This window comes from Hippopotamus amphibius, chromosome 17 (genome assembly GCF_030028045.1).
Source record: "Hippopotamus amphibius kiboko isolate mHipAmp2 chromosome 17, mHipAmp2.hap2, whole genome shotgun sequence".
NCBI lineage: Eukaryota > Metazoa > Chordata > Mammalia > Artiodactyla > Hippopotamidae > Hippopotamus > Hippopotamus amphibius.
Genome location: NC_080202.1, coordinates 14,897,742 through 14,919,594, shown reverse-complemented (window position 1 = coordinate 14,919,594; position 21,853 = coordinate 14,897,742). Strand labels below are relative to the sequence as shown.

General features: G+C 39.1%; 2 protein-coding genes across 5 annotated transcripts in view; both read left to right on the top strand.

The window, feature by feature from the left end:
* Nucleotides 1-12,053, top strand: part of EFCAB5 (EF-hand calcium binding domain 5) — a 114,468-nt gene extending 102,415 nt beyond the window's left edge. The window contains exon 25 of the mRNA XM_057716360.1: nt 11,605-12,053. Coding sequence (XP_057572343.1) covers nt 11,605-11,798 — 194 coding nt within the window. The 3' untranslated portion in view covers nt 11,799-12,053. The remainder of the gene's footprint in view (nt 1-11,604) is intronic.
* Nucleotides 12,054-19,028: 6,975 nt separating this feature from the next.
* The window catches only part of NSRP1 (nuclear speckle splicing regulatory protein 1), a 67,689-nt gene continuing 64,864 nt past the window's right edge, over nt 19,029-21,853 (top strand). Inside the window, exons 1-2 of one of the 4 annotated variants that reach the window (XM_057714974.1) lie at nt 19,029-19,090; nt 20,301-20,394. In XM_057714974.1, coding sequence (XP_057570957.1) covers nt 19,071-19,090; nt 20,301-20,394 — 114 coding nt within the window. In that variant the 5' untranslated portion in view covers nt 19,029-19,070. Of the gene's footprint in view, nt 19,091-19,638; nt 19,765-20,300; nt 20,395-21,853 lie in introns of those variants that run through there. The other 3 variants (XM_057714972.1, XM_057714975.1, XM_057714976.1) reach the window with 3 other exon arrangements.

Below are 21,853 nucleotides of genomic sequence, written 5' to 3'. Positions count from 1 at the left end.
TATCTCCCACTTATTGACTACATGTTCGTAATTTGTTAAAAAACAAAAGCAAATAGGGGCTGCAGTGAGACTAGGAGACAAGTATGTTAGGCAAAAAGGCAGCTATTACCTTTATAGTTTCCATGAAGAACTGAAGAAAATAATAGATCATGAGCCTTTAAAGACTGGAAATGCAGACTTTTTAGAGGAGGAGCATCAGCGGGAATCAAGAGCAGTGAGGCTCCCAGGTTGGAAAAGGTGATGAGCTCTTTGACCACAGAGAATGGGTCACATACAAGGGTAAATATATGTATACAAGCACACATTCCTCCATGTGTGTATGTTACCCCACCAAAGACCTGAGGCCGCTTATGTTTTTGGTTTGGTTTGGTTTGGTTTTTTTGCTGCAAGGTTTGTGGGATCTTAGTTCCCCAACCAGGGATTGAACCTGCGCCTTGGTCAGTGAAAGCACAGAGTCCTAACCACTGGACCACCAGGGAATCCCCCGAGGCTGTTTATGTGAATGGAACAGTGAAGAATGAACTTAAAGTTTGTCTCTCTCTCTCTCTTCTTTTAAAACTCATTTAAAAAATGAATCATTGGGACTTTCCTGGTGGCGCAGTGGTTAAGAATCCACCTGCCAATGCAGGGGACACAGGTTTGAGCCCTGGTCCGGGAAGATCCCCAATGCCGTGGAGCAACTAAGCCCATGAGCCACAACTACTGAGCCAGCGTGCTGCAACTACTGAAGCCCGAACACCTAGAGCTCATGATCCACAACAAGAGAAGCCCTAGAACCACAGTGAAGAGTATCCCCCACCCACCACAACTAGAGAAAGCCAATGCACAGCAACGAAGACCCAACGCAGTCAAAAATAAATTAGAAAAAAACTAATCATTAATTGGGAAAATGGCTCTGTAGAAATCTCTCACAAGCCTATCCCTCTCTCCCCCATTCTCTTTGGAGACTCTGGACCAAGTCAGAAGGGTTTCTGGACTTCTGTGACACATATATTAGGCAGAGAGGCTCGGAACCAAACTCCTAGGACAAGAGAAAGGAAAAGACAACCCAGGGGAAGACAGCCACACTCCTCAGGGTGTCTGTGGCCATGGAAGCACGTAGCATGGTGGAAGCATGAAGCAGTGAGCCAGGGCTGGCTGGATGAGAGAGAGAGATCTTCTGGCTTAGGAAGGAGAGATACTCCCAGAAGTTTGGGAATGCTAGACACGAGATTCACATAAAAGTTAACATGAGTTAATGTTGACCAAGAATAGAGTGCATAAAGACTAGAATTCCTATTTGGAATGGCTTCTCTGTACCCTCAGGGCTGTGGGCTGATTCACAGGAGCCTCTGCATTCACAGGTGTTATAGGCTTCACTTTTAAGGTGCTGTTTAAAGAAAACAGTAATGGCAGCAACAACAAAAATGAATATATGTTCTCTATATACTTGTATACACTGTACTTGGTCTATACTTGTTCACTGAGGACTTAAAAATCCGAAAGAAATGTTTTCTGTGTCAGTGCCTACTTGCTGCTCTTCCCTTTGGAGTAGATTTGGTCCCTTCCATGGGCTTGGCACTGCCCCCTGTGTGACCCGTTTGCCTCACTGATATTCTCCTTGAGCCCCTACTCCACTTTGGTTGCCATCCAACCTGCCACCCCCTTGGCCTAGAGCCAGACCCTGCTGCCACTGTGTCCCTTTGGACTGATGCTCACCTTCTTAGGCAAGGACTCAGGCAGCCCTCAGTGTCCAGTCCAGTCCCTCTGTCACATAGGAGCTAGGGATGAGGAACAGGCCCCTCCCCTCTCCACCTTGAAGACATGTTCGGGAATTGGCTCTTAGCCCTTAATAAAGGCATTGTCCATGGCATTGTACCAATGCTTCAAGGCAATTTCTTCAGGCTCACCTCCAATTTGCCTATCAGAACTACCTCCTGTTGTCATAATACAGCTCTTTTGTTTCAGGAAAACATGCAAATTTCTATTTCCTTTGCTTGCTCCCACTTTGAACTGTGCTAGCTGATTCCTGAGGAGCCTTATCTCCAGTGCTTCCCACCACTTTCTCTTCCAACAGTATCCTCAGGTGGCAGGAATTCCAACTGCAGTTAACAGAGCTGGATCCAGCCAGAAGTTAATACCCCCCAGGTTTCCCTACCACCACCACCAAGCCTTTAGCATTATCACATTCTCTGAAGCAATCAAGAAAGTTTATAGACCACCCAGGTACCAACCCTCTCTCCTTCAGGTGCAATTGTATCAGGAAATTCTAAACTCCCCATTTGGGGAAAGGAAAGGAAACTTTGGGGCACCTTTCTGTTTGTGCCAGAAAAAGAGGAGTCTTCTGGCAGGGCACTCTGTTGCCCTTCTAGAAGTAAGTAAGGCCCCTATTCAATGACTCCACCAAGCATGAAGTGCCACCAATACGTGTAGGTTCTGCCCAGATGGGGAGGGACTTTTGACATAGCTCTTAACTCACCAAGACTTCCAAACTAATGATTTTGCCAAGAAGACAGTCAGGGCTGGTGATGTGCCCACACTTTTTTAGGGCCTCTGCTTCCAACTCTCATCCCACTTCATCCTAGTTCTAGGGAGATCATACAGTATTTGTCTTTCTCTGTCTGACTCACTTCACTTATCCTAATGCCCTCAAGTTTCATCCATGTTGTTGCAAATGGCAGGATTTCCTTATTTTTTATGATTGAACAATATTCCACTACACACACACACCACATTTTCTTTATTCATTCATCTCTCAGTGAACACCTAGATTGTTCCCAATGTCTTGGTTATTGTAAGTAATGCTTCATGGGGGTGCAGATATCTCTTCAGGATAGTGATTTCATTTCCTTCAGATATATACCCCAAAGTGGAATTGCTGGATCTTATGATAGTTTTATTTATAATGTTTTGAGGAAACCCCATACTGTTTTCTGTCGTGACTGCACCAATTTGCATTCCTACCAACCGCGTATAAGGGTTCTCTTCTCTCCACTTCCTGGCCAACACTTGTTATTTGTTGGCGGGGGGTGGGGGGTGGTAGTAGCCATTCTAACAGGTGTGTTGTGATATCTCATTGTAGTTTTGATTTGTACTTCTAGAAAGGGTTATTTTACATTCTGGTGGAATTCCAGGCAGCTGTGTCCCACCTTTACATCGAGACAGTCATCTTTGAAGGAGCACTGAACAGCTTTGTTCAGCAGGCTTGGCTTCCCAAGACTATGCCATTGCACGTGAATGTTGCTGACCTACTTCCCTGTGGGGGACCCATTGACTCCAGTGACCACTCCCAGAGAGCTGTGCATAGCACATCAATAGCCTGCTACCCTCTGTTACTCTGCCTACAGTATTCCCAGTAGTTGGCCTTTTCTACCTGAAGACCCATGACCTGACCCTGTGTTATGGATCTGTTCTCCTCACTCCATCTTGGACCTCTGAGGCCAGCCTCACCTGTCCCTTGTCCCCTTCCCAGTGGGTTTGGACAGATGTTGTCTATCAGGAAGTGTTCTCAGACCTAGAGGTAAGAAGAGCTATCCCCCATTGCAAGTGTGACCAGAATCACTTTGCTGTCTAGAAACTGTGTTTCTGCAAGTAGCCATACTTCATCCCCCCACCTAAATCCAAAGACCTGTATGTTCACAGACATTGGTCCCAGGGGGAGTTCCCCAGGTCCTCCACTTTTCCTACAAGAGCCCTAGGGCTCCTCTTCCAAAGCAGCCAGAGCCTCAGTGCTATAACCATCTATAAAGAAACTCACCAGCTTCCTCAATAAAACACTCCACGATCCTCCAAGAATGACAACGGAGGGAGATGCGCCACCATCAAGGGGCAGGACTGCTGGACTCACAGCCCTGATTAACTTTTGTCCTTAAGATTTACCTTTCCTGGGAGATCTTTCCATAATTGCTATTGCCACCACCGTGTTGGCTCTAGTGTGTGCTGTTCTCCATCCCTCTCCATTTCCAAAGTGGGGCAAGACTCTTTCCTTCACCTCCCACTGCACAGCTAAAGATCAGACAGAATTCTACCAACCATCCAGAAACAGCAAATATGAATACAGCCCTGAACTGAAGCTGCAACTGTGAGGATGTGCCTGGTTCTTTTTAATGAGTCAAAATAAAACGGACAACATACCAAGAACATGGTTTTGTCCTATTAATTTGACTTGGATTTGGTTACAGCTCTCTACCACCTTTTCAAATCTAGTATTCTTGGGTAGTGGTCTCTTCCAAGACTTGTTCCTACTTGTAGGAAAAGAGCTGCTATCACAGTTAGATCTGGGTTTAAGAGGGAGCCTTAGAGTGTGCCATTTATGAGTTGCTCACAAATTTCAGGCAATAGAGGTAGAAACATCCATTCTGTTTTAGAATAGATTCCCTTGTCCTGACAAGAACCTCTTAAAGGGCCCTTTTAGTTAAGATATGAGACAAGTACTCACACACTGTTTAGGAACTACGATTTTGGAGTTTGGTAAAGACCTGGGGCCTAGATGTGTTGCCATTTCCCATGCATTTTCAAGTCATCCGGGGGAAAAAAGAAAGAGAAAAATAGCTATTTTCTTTCTGTTCCTTATCATTCCTTTTGAATTAAAATTTTGATGTTTTCCAACAGTAGTTATTAAATTAAGAGAAAAATCGTTTTATTTGTCAGGGTAACATCCCAGCTGCTTTGATATCTGACAAAGGCTGTTAAAAAGTCAGTTTAATGAGAACATTTTTCTATTTAAGGCAAACATATTTTTCAAATTCCTTTGTCACTCATATTTTTTTTTCATTTCAGTGGATGTTAAAACAATCTTTTATCCCAAAAGCATTATAAAAATGATATCGTATTTTTTATTAAAGTATTGATACTTTAGAAGGTCAGATAGAACTAAAAGCCTTCTAACAAAGGAGTCACTAGTCCATCCCTTTTCTCTCTTTTCCTCAGTTCCTCTCACCATGCAATTCTTTTTAACTCTTTTAACTGTTTCTTCTGGTGTTTTCAAATTTCTTTTTTTAAAAAATTTATTGGCCATGCCATGTGACATGTGGGATCTTAATTCACCAACCAGGGATCTAACCTATGCTCCCTGCAGTGGGAGCATGGAGTCTTAACCACTGGACCACCGGGGAAGTCCCTATATTTCTAATATTATGCAGTGTTGCTATCTTTTGAGTCATTAATTTAAGCCTTGTCAATTGATTTCCTTATTATAGATGAAAGTTTAGTTCTGCTATACCACAATTCTCTTACCCTACCCTCTCAATGTAATTATATTACAACTTAGGGTTAAGTCAAAATGCAATGTTTACATGATTTTGCCTATGCAAATATCCACAGCTGAGCATTGTAGCATATTTTGATCATTCTTTTTCCACTTTTTGTTTTTCCTGAAGTAAATAATTGCCCTTTGTTTTTAAAATTGCTTAGTTTTCTTTGTACTTCTTTATTATTCTCACCCCTTCCATTTGTCTCTCCATATTTTTAATTTCCCAAAAGATCAGTTTTACCAGGTAATTTATTTTAGTTCCAATTTCTTTTTTTCTTGAAGCCATCCTTTCTGGAGATCTTAATTTTCTTCCAGTCTGGGGCCTCTCCCCATCCCAGATCCACTCCTCAGCTGCTTTCCTGAAATTCCTTTTGCTACTGTCATAGCCATTTACTTTGCCATTCTCTTGGTTCATTCTTTCTGGATCTACTCCCATGTTTTGAGGTAGCATATTTCTAGTAGTTTACTGAGAAAGAGTGCCTGAATGGCAATTTTTTTTGAGACTTTTCATGTCTGAAAATATTTTATTCAACCCTCACATTTGATTTGTAGTTTGCTAGGAAATATAAAGACATTGCCCCATTGTCTTTTTTTAGAAATTGAGATATAATTCACATACCACAAATTTCACTCTTTTAAAGTATACCATTTAATGGTTTTTAGTATGTTAACTCGGTTGTGCAATCATCACTATCTAACTTTAGAACATTTTCATCACTTTAGAAGGAAACCCAGGACCCATCAGCAGTCACTCTTCCTTGCCCCTCCCCACCCCAGCACTTGGCAACCACTAATCTACTTTCTGTCTCTACAGGTATGCCTATTCTAGACATTTCATATAAATGGAATCATACGATAGGTGGCCTTTTGTATGTGGCTTCTTTCCCTTAACATAATATTTCAAGGTTTATCTATGTCCTAGCGTGTACCAGTACTTCATTCCTTTCTTACAGCTGAATAATATTCTATTATAATGATATACCACATTTTATTTATCCATTTATCAGTCAATGGACATGTGGGTTGTTTCTACTTTTTAGCTATTATAATACTGCTATGAATATTTGTTTACAAGTTTTTGTGTGAAGTATATGTTTTCAGTTCTCTTGATATATAACTAGGAGTGGAATTTCTGGGTCCCATGGAAACTCTACAGTTAACTTCTTGAGGAAATAACTCCATTGTCAGAAGAAACTTGGAAACTTCCAAGCTTGCTGTTGAAAAGAAGTCCTAAGCTTTTCTGATTCTGTGCATGTGACTTTTTTTGTGTTGTTTTGTTTCTCTCCAGAAGCTATAGAATTTCTCCTTTATCCCCAAGACTGTGAAACTTCATAACAATATGTCTTGATGTGGGTCTATTTTCATCCATTGATCTGAGCACTCACTGGGCCTTTTCAAGTGTGAAACACAGGTCCTTAAGCCCTGATGACTTCCTCCATGGCATCAAGCTTGCTACTTATGGCTGTGCAGTTTGTGCACTGCACAAATGTGCCCTGCTAAGGAGGTGGTGGGGGCTGAAATCTAACCAGGATTCCATTCACTAAACTGTGTGCTTCAGCTTAAGGCTACGTCTGCTTGGAGGAGGGGCATATCTTTCTTCACACACCTCTTTCTGCTCAGCAAGCTGTGTGCTCACAGAGTGCATTCATCCATGGTAGGTGTCTCATTTTTCTCATTTACACAAAAATGACCTAGAGGTTAGGGGAGGTCCTACCCTCCCTTTTCTGTGTTCCCTCTTTGGAACCCCTCCTATTATTCAGACATGGGATCTCCAACATTCAGCCTCCAAAATCCCTGTATTTTTCGCTCCTATTTTCCAACTTCTTGTCTTTTTGTTTCACTTTCTGAGACATTCTCTCAACCTTTTAATCCTATTGAATTTTTGTTTTTGTACATTTTAATGTCTGCGAGCTTTTGTTGCTCTTGTTCTCTAAACATGTGCTTTCTACAACATCTTATTCATGTTTCATGAATGCAATGTCTTCTCTCTCTGAGAGTATTAATGATAAGTATTTTTTGAAGGTGTCCTCTTCCTGTGTTTGTCATCTTTCTGTTTTAGTGTTTTGGTCTCTGTGTCTCACACCACTGGGCCACCTTCCCTCCCCAACTCTAGAAATTTATTCCTCAGAGAGGATAACATAGAAAGTCTCTGGATGGGGATGGGGGTGGTGGGGGAGGACATGGCACATTAGACACAGCTGAGAGGGAGGATAACAGAGTGAAAACAGGGAGAGTATGAGTGTGTATACTGAATGCAAAGACCCCTGTAGGCTTCCAATACTAAGCTCCAAATGAAAAGGAGCAAACGACTGATACCTGTGCCATCGGAATACAAGAAAAATATCATTCAACTTTTATTTGTAATGGTTTTATCACGTCAATAGCAAGTTTCTATTTTTTTGTTTAAAAATGTTTTAAAATAATTTAAAATAAACAATGTGTATTTATGTGTGTGTGTGTGCATGTGTGTGTATATATAATACTCAACATTTGTTACTGATTGAGGTACATATTCAAAGAATTTGGAAGCCACTGCATTGAAGTATGAATTTTTGTAACGATAAACTGCATTTATTTCAATTCACATGTAATTTGATTTATAACTTCATCATGAAAAAAAGCCAGTACAGTGTGATATTATATAGAAATTATGCTTACAACTGGAATGAAACTAATATATTTGCAAGAACTCAGTGTCTGGCCTGGAACAAACCTCCACCCAAGGTTTGATAACTCAAGAAAAAAATGTGTTTTTACCTCCTCATTTAATGTGGATTCTTGCCTGACAAACCAGAAGCAGCACTCTGCAGTACCTTCAGACCACAGTAAATTAATGACATATTAAGCACCTGTCATAGTAAATATGAATTCTCCTGCCTACATAAAAACTGATTGAAATTAGCACACACATACCTTTTAAGTATATAATGTTGCATGGACCTTCAGCTCATTATTTGTGGCAGTAATGTTAAGGGTGACATAGGGTATGTGAAACAGCAGAAATAAAAGAACTAAAACTGAGAGAACTAGCAATAAAGATAGGAGCATTCAAGAAATACTACTTGCTGATCTTGGGTTAGTTGTTAGTTTAAAGGAGCAGCTTAACTTTTGGACTTGAAGCTTAAGAATTTCATTGTTTTTGCTTCACACATCTCTCTAATTGTCTATCATTCCCAAAGGATTTAACTTAATCCAGTGTTAAAGCGGAGACCCATAAATGGAATTTTAATCATAAATATCCTATAATACCCCAATGTTTTCAGCAGAATGAATTCCCTATGTAATTAAAAGTTTGATTAAGCTAGAACCTATAAAAACACTATAAAATGTTTCTGAATTAATAGACTCATAGACAGATTCAAAGGTTGACCCAGCAATTTTTTAAACTCAGATGTATTCAAATAACTTACCATATCCTTTACCAAGGAAGAATTGCTAAATCTGCACGCTGGAGCTCTGCTGAACTGCAGAGAGCTGGCATCTACCCACCGCAAGAGGGCAGCAGCACTCAACCGTTGTTACTGGGAACCTAGCCGACCAATGGAGGCTGCTTTAGAGGAATCATTAGAGGCAGTTGTTAAGGCATTAATCTCTCATTGGAACAGGGCAAGGAAACAGAAACCTCCACCCAGACAGGTTCGGAGTTTCTGGCCGCGGTAACAATAAGACAGGAAATAAGCAACAGGGGCTTGTGAAAGGGAGCGACCTCGCTCCCCATCCTCACATCCTTGAATCACCATGGAGATGGCTGACTCCCTTAATAATGGCTGCAGATAGGGGTCTGTTCATTTGGATGTCAGATAAGAACACTGACAGGCGTCAATGCAACAGAGCTCTTAATGGGGATTTGGGAAAAGTAGAATAAAGGCTGTGGGGAGCATCAAAGCTGTTATATCTGAGAAAAATAGTTAGGAATGGTTTTAGGAGTGTTCTGGAGTGAACTTTAGATTCATAACATTGGAACATTATGATAATCAAAGTAATCTTTGCAGCCTAAACCATTAACGTTTAAAGCTTCCAGGAAGCTAATTAACACAAAAACTGATCAACTGTAACAAACACATCTCAATATTTTAAGTACGTATGTTATTGGTCTAGTATTCCCCATAATATGATATGAATCAGATATTTTTAATGTGCTCTCATGACCGGCATCTGTTTTTATTTTTATTTCTAATTGTCACTAATGTTACTGAGCTATAATCTGATAAGACTTTTAGTATTTGAAAAGCCTAAGTTAATTATTCCACAATTTAATGTTGTTTCAATCAACATTTATTAAACACCTACAATTGAGAGAAAAGACAGTGCCTCTGTGTGTGTGTGTGTGTGTCTGAAGAGAATTTTAGAAAACTGTACCTACTTTTTTTTTTAGATCTTTATTGGAATATGATTGCTTTACACTTTTGTACCAGCTTTTGAGATACACCAAAGTGAATCAGCTGTATTTATACATATATCCCCATATCCCCTCCCTCCCACGATTCCCTCCCTCTCTCCCTGTCCTGGCCCTCTAAGGTATCACCCATCATCGAGTTGATCTCCTTTTGTTATACAGCAGCTTCGCACTAGCTATCTATTTTACAGTTTGTACCTACATGTTTTAAAGTGAGCTTCAAATAAAAATGAGACGAGTATGTTTTCCATATCTTATGTGCCTTTCCTGTCCCACATTGTACCTTTTGTGGAAGTGATACCTTTCAAACCATACAAAGTCTAAACCTAATTCAGGGAACCTTGATCCTTCATGTTGATAGAAGATAGGGAAATAATATATGTTCTGTTTTGTCATCCTAATAGATATCCATGAGTGACATAGTTGTTATTGTTGTTAATGAGCTATTGGATACAAGACGATATTTAAAACCTCTTACTCAATTATAAGTATCACTTAATGGTTTGATTCAACTCAAATCAGCAAACATCTATTGGGTTAGGAACTGTATTAGACACTAGAAGTAACAAAAATGAGTAAAATATAGACCTGAGAGTAGAAGGCACCTGAAAGAAGGAAGGTAATATTTTTTTGAGCAACTACTCTGTGACATTTTTGTATATCTTTTCTCATTAATCTTCAAAACAGTTCTGAGGTATCTCTGTTTTCTGGAAGAAGAAACAGGCTTAGAGCAATTGTGTGCCTTTTCAAGGTCACAAAACTCGTTGGGGTAGAGCCAAGATGAGAACCCAGATCTGTTCAACTTTAAAGTATATTCTCTTTCCATTGGACCATTCTATCTGAATATTAGTCACTGACTCCTGGGAAAAAGTAACTTTTATGAATGGCAGTTTAACAGTTTGCAGTCTAACAAAGGAAACATTTTGGTATGCAGTGATTATATGTTTAAAAATAATTTTTAATTAGGAAGTATTTCAAACATAAAAGTTAGAGACTAACACCTGTGTAGTCATTACGGAGCCATATCTATATTCAACCTTAATATTATGTGTTTGAGTCAGACTTTTTTAAAGAAAAAATGTTATAGAAACGGTTGAGACTTTCTATACCCCTCCCTGATCCCATTCTCTTCTTTTCCTCCCTAGAGTTATTACTATTATGAATTTGGTATTTATCAGTTTCACGCATGATTTCTTACTTTTATCACATGCCTATGAATCAATAAGCAATATAATATTATTTTGCAGGGGTTTTTTAAAAACCTTTTTTTAATATAAATTTATTTACTTATTGGCTGCATTGGGTCTTCGTTGCTGCACACGGGCTTTCTCCAGTTGCAGTGAGCAGGGGCAACTCTTGCAGTGTGCAGGGTCGTCATTGCAGTGGCTTCTCTTGTTGTAGAGCACTGGCTCTAGGCATGCGGGCTTCAGTAGTTTTGGCACGTGGGCTCAATAGTTGTGGCTCCTGGGCTCTCTAGTTGTGGTTCATGGCTCTAGAGCACAGGCTCAGTAGTTATGGTGCACGGGCTTAGTTGCTCTGTGCCATGTGGGATCTTCTCAGAGCAGGGATTGAACCTGTGTCCCCTGCATTGGAAGGCAGATTCTTAACCGCTGTGCCACCTAGGAAGTCCCGTATTTTGCAGGTTTTAAAATTGTTTTTAACTGTATCCAAAAGAACATACTATGCTACAACTTACTTACTGTTCTAAACAATATGTTTTTGAGATTTATCCACAATGATATATGCAGCTCTAGTTCTTTGTTAAATGCTGTGTAGTATTCCATTATATGAATATACCAAAATTCATTTATCCATTGTCCTGTAATTACATATTTAAACAATATTGTGCTCTGGTTTTGACTCAAAATATATCTAATGAACTTTTTGTCTTAATTTATATTTTATATTTTAGTATTAAAATATATTTTAGTAATAAAAGTACAAAACTATTCAGACTTTTTTTTTTTTCTTGATGCAGATCATTCTCGAATCGAAGTATGGAAATTTGGTAATACTACCATCGAATACTTATACCACTGGGCACACATCTGTTTAGCTCTCATGAAGCTGAACCAAAAAAAAGATAGTGCTATTTCACCCCCATTGCCATCCAAGACTGACTCCTGTGTATATGCAAAAATGCCAGGGGGAAGCTTGCCAGGGAAATGCTAATGGAATTGCTACTGTATTTAGGATATTTTTGTCATGTTCAGTTTTGTTAACTATAAAATAAAATATTTTCAATTGGAAAAGAGTGCCACATAGACATAGTCTTCTCCTAGACATTTAACTCAGCACTTTCTAAAACCAAAAGTGCTACCTAAGGAGAAATTTGATCTAAAAAATATCCAGTTAAGGTAGCCATAACCAAATGTATGTTATAGAATATATTTTAAAGTTTCCTTTTAGTTTTAGCATTGTATCTGCCACGGGACTATTATGGTTGGTTGGGTAGAGTTATTTTAATTCTTTTAAGCTACAAAGTGAAGAAAAGACTGAGGATTTAGAAAAAATGGCAGTTTTTACATCAAAAGAGCACTAAGTAATAAAGATTTTAAGAAATGGACTGGGAATTGTTTTTCTAACTTTTCAAAGACCTCCTCCCCCTCCCCATCTCCACCCCCTACCCCTATGAGCACCACCTCCTCCCCCTCCCCATCTCCATCTCCATCTCCCACCCCCACTTACCTTAACAACTTCAAAGTTATTTCAGTGAATAGAAATTTGGGGAAAATGTTTGTCCATGACTCACAGAAAGAAGTAAACACTTTTTTAAAATAACAAAATCCTCTCAAGTTCAATAACTGAAAAAAGAATTTATATTTATGTAAAGCTTGTTATTACAGCAAACTTTACTGCTCTGTTGTGCGATTTCATCTTTGCAGTAAGATATCTGATGACAGAGTCCATTTTTAATAAAATTTGGGGAAATTAAACTTCATTTTCTTTATTTGGTTGACAAAATGTGATGCGTTCCAAACATCTTATAATTTGAGATGGGAGGTCCCTTTTTAACCTTTTATGATAAGATGGCAGTGTTATTACCAGTCCTCATCTCTTGGATGATAGCATGCCCAGTTTTAACCTCTGAGCCTGTTTCATATTTGGAAGAAGGCTTTTCAGGGCATTTGCAGCAACATTTCTAGGAACAATGTTCTTGAAGATATTAAACTGAGAGTCACATATCCTGATGGCTTCAGAACAAGCTGACAGAGTCCACTGTGAATACAAAAGGCATTTTAGGCAGCAAGGAGGAGAAATTTTTGCAGACTGCCACCTCTTTAACCATTATCATGGGAATTAAGTTAACTAAATGGTATCCAGCTTAATGACAACAAATATCGCACACTTGCATGGCATTTTAACTTGTTTGAAGTATCAGTCTTTTCACAACCTGTAAGGTGGCAGTCTCGATATCACAATACTATCCCCATTTGATAAATGAGGAAATAGGCTCAAAGAGTGAGTTATCTAGGTCACAACAGCTAGTGAGAGGCACCCATGTGTCCTAATTTCTGTTTTATTGCTCTTGCCAGCATTCCAGACATCTCACCAACACTTTCCAAACTTTACTAGCCTAAAGACTATGCTCTCAGTCTTTCGGAAACTACTTTAAAATTAAGCAAACAACAAGGCAGATTGGTTGCATTTATTTAAGTATCATTCAAGTGAAATCCTATCCCTTAACACCAGGAGCTTACTTTTTTAGTGAAGAGGATGTTATTCATACTTGACAAAAATTCAGATGTAGGTTTATATTTAAACCTATTTATCTGACTCAGATTTACTGATTTATTTGTATTTACATATACTTCAGAAGCTTAGACTTAATTGGATTTTTAATTAGCTCTTTCTCCACAGCTTATGGGTAACAATGACACTGCATGGTGTAGACCATCCAGACCACCTTCTTTTACAATTACAGCTTTCCATGGTCCAGAAACCACATGAGGTTTCAGGACAATGATATTGGAATCCCAGAAAAGCTCCTATTGGCTATTTTAACAGCTTTGTTGAAATACAACACATATACTATGCAATTCACATATGTAATGAGAATGGTTTTTTAGTATATTCACAGAATTATGCAACCATTTACAACGATCAACTTCAGACCATTTTCATCACCCTCATGAGAAAGTCCATACCTATTAGCAAGCACTCTCCATTTTTCCCCACCCCAGCCCAAGGCAACTACTAACCTTGCTTTCTCTATGGGTTTGCCTGTTCTGGATATTTTACATAAAAAGTCATACATTATGCGTCCTCATGTCACTGACTTCCCATTCCTTCTTAATCTAAATGTGATCAAGCAACCAGCTGCCCTTAACTTCCACAGACATCTCCAAACTACTGACTCAGAAGACCCTTTGCAGGTAATTTAGGGAATTTTCATTCCTTGTCTGTAAGGTTTTATGCAATGCCACTTCCACCCAACTGCACCCTACATCATCAACTCTGCGTTCCTACTCTCCCCTATGTGATCTTATTATACAGATTCTCAACAGGCAAGATCAATTAATTAAATATTGCCTATTTCTTTCTCTGTGGGCATTGTAATTCCCTTTGGTAGGTGTTCAGCTCCTAATCATTAACCATATTTTCCTCAGTCTACTGCCTGAGCTTAAACCGTCCTGTCCACAGATCACAACTGGTGAGGCACTCTAGGTAGCCATGTTTTGTTCCATGTGACCCTGACTCTCTAGCCACAGCTGTTTGAATTGGGGCTGACCACTAGCCAAAGGGAGACCAATTTGTGAAGTGGCCTGATATAAAAAAGTACCCAAACCATTGACAAACCAAACTGTGAAACAGCAATAGAGCAGTGTCTGGAAGGATATTAAGTGTATAGAGAGGCCAAAAGTGTCATGACAGGCCTTAAACAAATTGAAGCATACTGCCTTCCAGACACAACAAAGTAGCAAACCTGCAGGAAGAGACAAGAGTGAGTACAGTTGATGTTTGAACAATGCAGAAGTTAGGGGTGCCCACCCTACGTGCAGTCAAAAATCCACATATAACTTCACAGTCAGCCTTCTGCATCCCTGGTTCTGCAACTGGGGATTCAACCAACCACAGACCATGTAGTACTCTAGTATATATTTACTGAAAAAAATCCTGTGTAAGTGGACCCATGCAGTTCAAACCCATGTTGTTCAAGGGTCAACTGTAGTTGGTAAGGGAAAAGAATGGGCACAAAAAGAAGCAGAGATTGAAAGAGTAGGGAAGTAACATTATAATACTAATGTCAAAAGATTAAATGAAGACCCTTGAGTTTGAGTGTTGAGGTCCCCACTGTTATCTCCGTTCTGTGCTTGAAGTCTTATTTCTGGAAGTCTAACATAGAATTCTCTGTTGTGTAACAATCAGGAGTATGATAGTGATGGTACTATCTTTTATTGGTTTACTCTGCTTCTGCCCTTATAGAATCGTCAATTAAATTAAAGTTCCCAAACCTGGGTTCAAAAATGTTAGGAGACTCCTCCAAGCCTCTGACTCACTGCTGCAGCCCTGCCAAGTGATTGAAGAACGCAAACTCTGCAACACTGCATCTGAGAAATCAGCCCTCTAGCTTTGGGAAAATCTCACAACTGCTTCATTACAACAACTCGAAGGCAATGGGAGAATGCAGAATTCAATACTGCAATGTAGAAGCTCGCGTTATATAGGATATCAAGCTGGATAACTTTGTGTAACTAATTCCCTACCCAATCTCTGTAAGGAAGAGGCAGACAGACCAGGTAGGAGGCTTTATTTTTACCCTTTATTGATTCTTTTTATTTTAAGCAAAGCAACACATGCTCATAGCTTAAAGAGACCTTCTGTCATACAAGGTCTGTCAAGACCAGAGCATTTCCTGGCTCCAGCTCACCCCTATTTTCCTTGTTTCTGAGTCAACTACTTTCAATTCTTTTAGCTCAGGAGTTAATAAGCAGCCTCAAAGCTAAATCTGGCCAGTTGCCTGTCATGATACAGTTTTACTGGAAAAGCCATCCCCATATTGTCTATGACTGCTTTCACACCACTGGGCAGAGCTGAGTAGCTGCCACAGAGACCTATGACCCATTAAGCCTAAATATTTACTATATGACCCTTTGCATAAAAAGCTTGCCAACCCCTATTTTGGCTGTAGTTTTGACACGTGCCTCCATATTGCAAAATAACATGCTGTGTGGCTACTTTTTTTTTTTTCTGAATTACACAATATTTATTAACCTCCCAGTATGCAATACAAAGATTTAACTCCTTCCTCAGTGTGTGTGTCCAAGCAGACACAAACACATATTTCCCATTCCTTCCTCCTTCCCAATATAATTACATTGTAATTTAGATTAGAATAGATGGGTATTCAGTGTTTGCCGTATCATGATCATGTATGCTATTTAGGGCTTAGACATGTAGTAAGTTACAATTATTTTCCTTTCCTGAACATCTTTTTGCTTTCCTTGGAGTTAGTGTCAAAAGAAAACTTTTGGAGTGGCTGGAGTGACTGTAAAGATATCAGACAAAGTAGATTTCAGAGCAAAGAATATTACTGTGATAAAGAAGGTCATTTCATAATGAAAAAAGGGTCAATTAATTAAGAAGACATAAAAATCTTAAATATTTACACACCTAACAGAGTTTCAAAATACATGGAGCAAAAACTGATAGGACTGCAAGTCCAAACAGAACAGAAGTAGATTACTGGTTGCCTAGGGTTGCGGGTGGGGGTTGGGGAAAAATGGGAGTGACTAATGGGTACATGGGTTTCTTTTTTGGGTACTGAAAGTATTCTAAAATTGCTTGTGATGATGGTAGCACAACTCTCTGAATATACTAAAAACCACTGAATTGTACGTTTTTATTTTTTAATTTTTTTCTTGGCCACATGGCACGGCATACAGGATCTTAGTTTTGGTACCAGGGATTGAACCCATGCCCCCTGCAGTGGAAGTGTGGAGTCTTAACCACTGGCCTACCAGGGAAGTCCTGAATTGTACACTTTAAACAGGTGAGTTGCATAGTATGTGAATCATGTCTCAATAATTTTTTAAAAAAGATGTTTATACTAAACAGAAACCTGATCTACACAAAGATATGGAGACACTGGAAATAGTAAATATGTGAGTTAACATAATATTTTTCTTTCGTTTTTCATTGACCTATTTATTATATAAAGGATATGATAAAGTATACATGTAAACAACCAGATACACAGGTGGGGTCAGGAAGGGTGCTTCTGTCCTCATGAAGCTGAGGTGCATCACCCTCCGGGCAGGTGGATATGTTCCAGAAGCTCTCAGAATTCCATACTTTTGGGTTTTTTATGGAGGCTTCGTTATGTAGGCATGATCAATCATTAATTTGTTTTAAAACCCCCTCTCTCCTTCCTGGAGGATGGTGGGGTGGGGTGGAAAGTTCCACGTTTCTAATTATGGTGTGGTCTCTCTGGTGATGAGCCCCCATCCTGATGCTATCCAGAAGCCCACCAAGAGTTACCTCACTGAAAAAAAAAAAAAACCCCTACCACCCAGAGAACCAGGAACTAAGGTCAAAGATCAAGTACCAAAACAAGTACCAAAACAAAGATCAAGTACCAAAACCAAAATCTCACACATCATGAAATGATTACAATAAATGTAGTAAACATTCATCATCTCATATAGATACAAAAGAAAAAGAAAAAATATTTTACCTTATGATGAGAACTCTGAGGATTTACTCTCTTAACAACTTTCATATATAACATACAGCAATGTCAACTATATTAATCATGTTGTACATTACATCTTAATACTTTTTAAAATTTATAGTTGGAAGTTTGTACCCTTTGACCATCTTCATCCAGTTCCTTCTCCCACTACCCCACCCTTTCCTGCTTTAAAAAAAAAAGATTATACTAAATAGAAATCTGGATCTACACAAAGATATGAATACATGATAGATGGTAAATACGTGGATAAACAATATTTTTCTTATTTAAAAATATTTTAAAAAGATAATTGACTGTTGAAAGCAAAAATAATTTATTGTGCATTTATAATATAGGTAGAAGTTAAATGTGTGACAAATATAGCACGAAGTCTCAAAGAGGGAAAATGGAAGTATACTTTTATAAAGTTTTTACACTATACATAAAGGGCTATATTCTTACTTGAAGGTAGACTGTGATAAGTTAAAGATGTGTACTAGAAACCCTAAAGCAAAACTTTAAAAAAAAAAGAAAAAGAAAACAAAGTATGGCCAATAAGCCAACAAAGAAGCTGAATCATAAAAATCTTAAGCTGTCATAAAAATTTATTAATTCAAAGGAGGGGGAAGGTGGAGGGGGGGAGTACAAAGAACAGATAGAAAAAAAAAAACAAATTGCAATTATACTAATAACTGCTTTAATGAAAATGTTCTAAATACCCAAGTTAAAAGGAAGAAATTGCCAGACTGGATAAAAAAGCAAGACCCAACTATATGCTATCAACAAGAGATCCACGTTGAATATAAAAGACACAAATTGATTAAAATAGGTTAAAAGTAAAAGGATGGGGAAAGATATACTACGCTAACAATGCTGATTATATTAATATCAGATAAAGTAGATAAAAATAAATTAAAAAATAAAGAGGATCATTTCCTAATGGTATACGGGTCAATGTAAGAGGACACAACAATCCTAAATGTTTATATATCTAATTACAAAACTTCAAAATACATGAAACAAAACCTGACAGGAGTAAAAGGAGATATAGGCAAATCCACAATTGTAGTTGGAGATTTTAACATCCTCCTGTCGGTAATTCAAGAGATCTCTTTGACTGCTGTACGACTAGTTTGGAACTGGCCAAGAATGAGTGAGTCCACAGGTGAAATGTGACTAGCATTTTAAAAAAAACTATCATATATGATTTTACTTCCTATACCCCGTGGTACCTTAATGGTATTGTTAATCATTTCTGTCCTATAATGAAATACTGAGCATACAGATTTTCATCTTCTGCCAAATTACCCTGAGCCAGGTATACGCACACTGAATACCTCGGGGGGAAAAATTGATAGCCTAGGGCAGTGGTTTTCAAACTGGAGTATCAGAATTACCTGGAGGGGTCGTTAAAATTCAGATTTCTGGGCCCCATCCCAGAGTTTGATTCCGTAGGTGTGGAAAGGAGCTGGAAATTTTGCATTTCTAATAAATTGCCGGGTGATGCCAATTCTGCTGGTCCGGGGACCACTCTCTGGGAAACCACTGGCCTTTCTTCCCACTGATTTCGGGGCAGGTTATCGGTTTTCCGAACAATGCCCAAAGCCAAGGATTCGATTCCCAGCGGTGCGGAAACAAACCAAAACGCGAACCCAGCCGATAGGCCGGTTCCAGGCCTCCCAGTCTCGCGCGAGAGTTCACGTGACGACGTCGGCGTCTGCGTCAGCGTCACGTCGGCGTCGGCCACGTTCAGCGGAGACGGGAGCAAGATGGCGATTCCGGGCAGGCAGTGAGTGATCCGGGAGTTAGGGTCAGGCTGGGGAGTGAGACACCACGGCGACTGTGTCTTTGGCCGAGCAGTAAAAGTGCGCTGGAAGTAAAGGGGCTGTGTCCTCAGGGATAGAGATGGGGGAAAGCGAGAAATCCGAGGAACATATACTCCCATCTCCCCCCCCCCCCCCCCACATTTTCCAGGATGGAAGCCCGAAGTTTGAGGGAGAAACTTGTGAGGAAATAAAGGAAGTTAGGCTGAGGGGCAGAGAGCGAGACTTTTCTATTTTCCAAAAGCTCGGTCTGAGGCCCCTCAGTCTTGCTTCCTACCCCGCGCTTGAGTTTCTCCCCGGTTGGATGCTTTCAGGGGCAATGAGAAGAGAGACAATTCTTGGCTTTCTTAGAGGGCCTTGTTCTCCTTGGCAGCTCAAGTCCTGATTCTCGCCCTCCCTTCTGGGTTTAGGAAGGTTGTGCTAAGAAGCCACAGCAAAGGGTAGGCATTTAGAGAATTGGGGAGTACGTTGCCACAAAAGAGACAAATGTTTTATGTGCTTGGAAATTTTATATTTGATGTATAATCCTCACTTGTGATGTGGCTTCCCGTGATTTCTGCATCTTAATGGCCAAAACGTGAGAAACTAAATGAGTTGGATCTGATGAGATGGTTCTTTCAGGTGCTTCAAGACAAAGCAAGTGAGCTTAATAAAATGTAATGGCAATTTGCCCCATGGCTACTTGGGTTTTTCAGTTAATGTAATCTTTAAAAAATTTTAATGGGTGACAACTTTTATCCAATAACTTATTTAAGATTGTGTACGGAGTAGGGGGAAAAAAGAGCATTTCTCGATTCTTGTTAGATCACAAGGTTAATTTAGAGCGTTTTTATTTTTAGTGGACATCAGCTGAGGTTTCCACTAACATGTTCTTTTTAAAACCTTACTATCGTTTCACTATCTAAAACATTTCTGAACTCTTCATTCACTTCTTTTCTTTGATTAAAATGGTATTTTGATTTTGGCGCACAAATAATCACTTAGAGTAATAATTATAAAATCTTAGCGCATATTAGAACTTTTTCAATTGGTTGAAAATCAGAACCGGTGTTACATCTTCATAGGCTATATGACATGTTTTGACTTGGTAGCTTCATCTGAAAGAGGTAGTGGATGTATTGTTGTTTAACATTTAAATATAATGGTGTAATTTCTATTTCAAAAAAAAAAATGCAGGTATGGGCTTATTTTGCCAAAGAAAGGACAGCAGTTGCACCCTGTTTTGCAAAAACCGTCAGTGTTTGGGAATGAGTCTGATGATGAGGAGGAGGTAAGGGAAACTATGTTTTTCTACTGCATTGTTGGAAAAAAATTTTAATTGAACTTGTGAATTGTCTTTGCTTGCTTTAGATATTTGTCAATACAGCGTATCTGTAGCATATTATAATTTACAGAATTATCAAAAAGAATAAAGGAGAAAGCTCCACTGTTTTTTGGGGTTTTTTGTAGGTGATACATGGGTAATCTGAGTTTTTTTTCCCCATACTTCAGTTATTTTTAAGCAGTTATACAAAGTAATTCCTGACAGCGAATACTGATAAAACAAAATTGTTGGTGTAAAGATCCCTGGGAGTAAACTATTAAGATGTCGCCAATTTCCTAGAAATTTTTATTGCAAATTTTTATTCATTTCTTATGAGACTACTTTTTTGTGGTTACTCAGTGTCTTCTAAGTGTAATTACTCGGTTGTAATTATGGTAGTGTATAAAGTTAGCATTGCTGATAACAACATCTAATATGAACATTTTATGTTTAGCAGCCAAAACAGTGTTTTCCTATGACGCCCACAGTTTACAGCAGTTTATAAAACCCCCAAAATGTGTGCCTATGTAATACTTCAGTCATTTTCTATATTTCTGAAAGACATTTGTATCAGTTAATTTGGTACTTCCTTTGCTCTGGCAGAAAAATCACTTCAGTTTCAGTTTTTACTAATTATATAATAGCATAGTTAGGTGATTGAACATATTTGATCCTTTGCTTCTTTCCTTCCGTTGAAGAAATAGACTCTAGATGGCTTACCTTTTAAAAAGTTGATAATTTACATATAATTTACATATAAAATTCATGGATTTTTAAGTGTACAGGTTGATGACTTTGACAAGTATATGTGCCCAAGTCAAGATGTAGAAAATTTGCCTCTTCCCTGAAAGTTCTTTCATACCCCTTTGCAGTTAGTTTGCTTCCTCACATTCTGTCCCAGACAGCTTTCTCATTGTGGTTTTGATTTACATTTTACCGATGACCATATCCTTGGTCAGTTATGTGTCATCTTTAGAGAAATGTCTGTTCATATCATTTGCCTATTTTTTTAAGTTAATTATTTATTGGCTGCATTGTGTCTTTCTTACTGCGTGCAGGCTTTCTGTAGATGCAGCGAGTGGGGGCTACTCTTCGCTTCAGTGTGTGGGCTTCTCATTGTGGTGGTTTCTCTTGTTGCAGAGCACGGGCTTTAGGCTCTTGGGCTTCAGTAGTTGCAGCACTGGGGCTCAGTAGTTGTGGCTCCCAGGCTCTAGAGCACAGGCTCAGTAGTTGTGGCACATGGGCTTAGTTGCTCCGGGGCATGTGGGATCTTCCCGGGCCAGGGATCAAACCTGTGTCCCCTGCATCGGCAGGTGGATTCTTAACCACTGCGCCACCAGGGGAGTCCCTTGCCTAGTTTTTAATTGGGTTATTTGTCATTTTGTTATGAGTTGTAAGATTCTTTTATATAGTCTAGATACAAGGT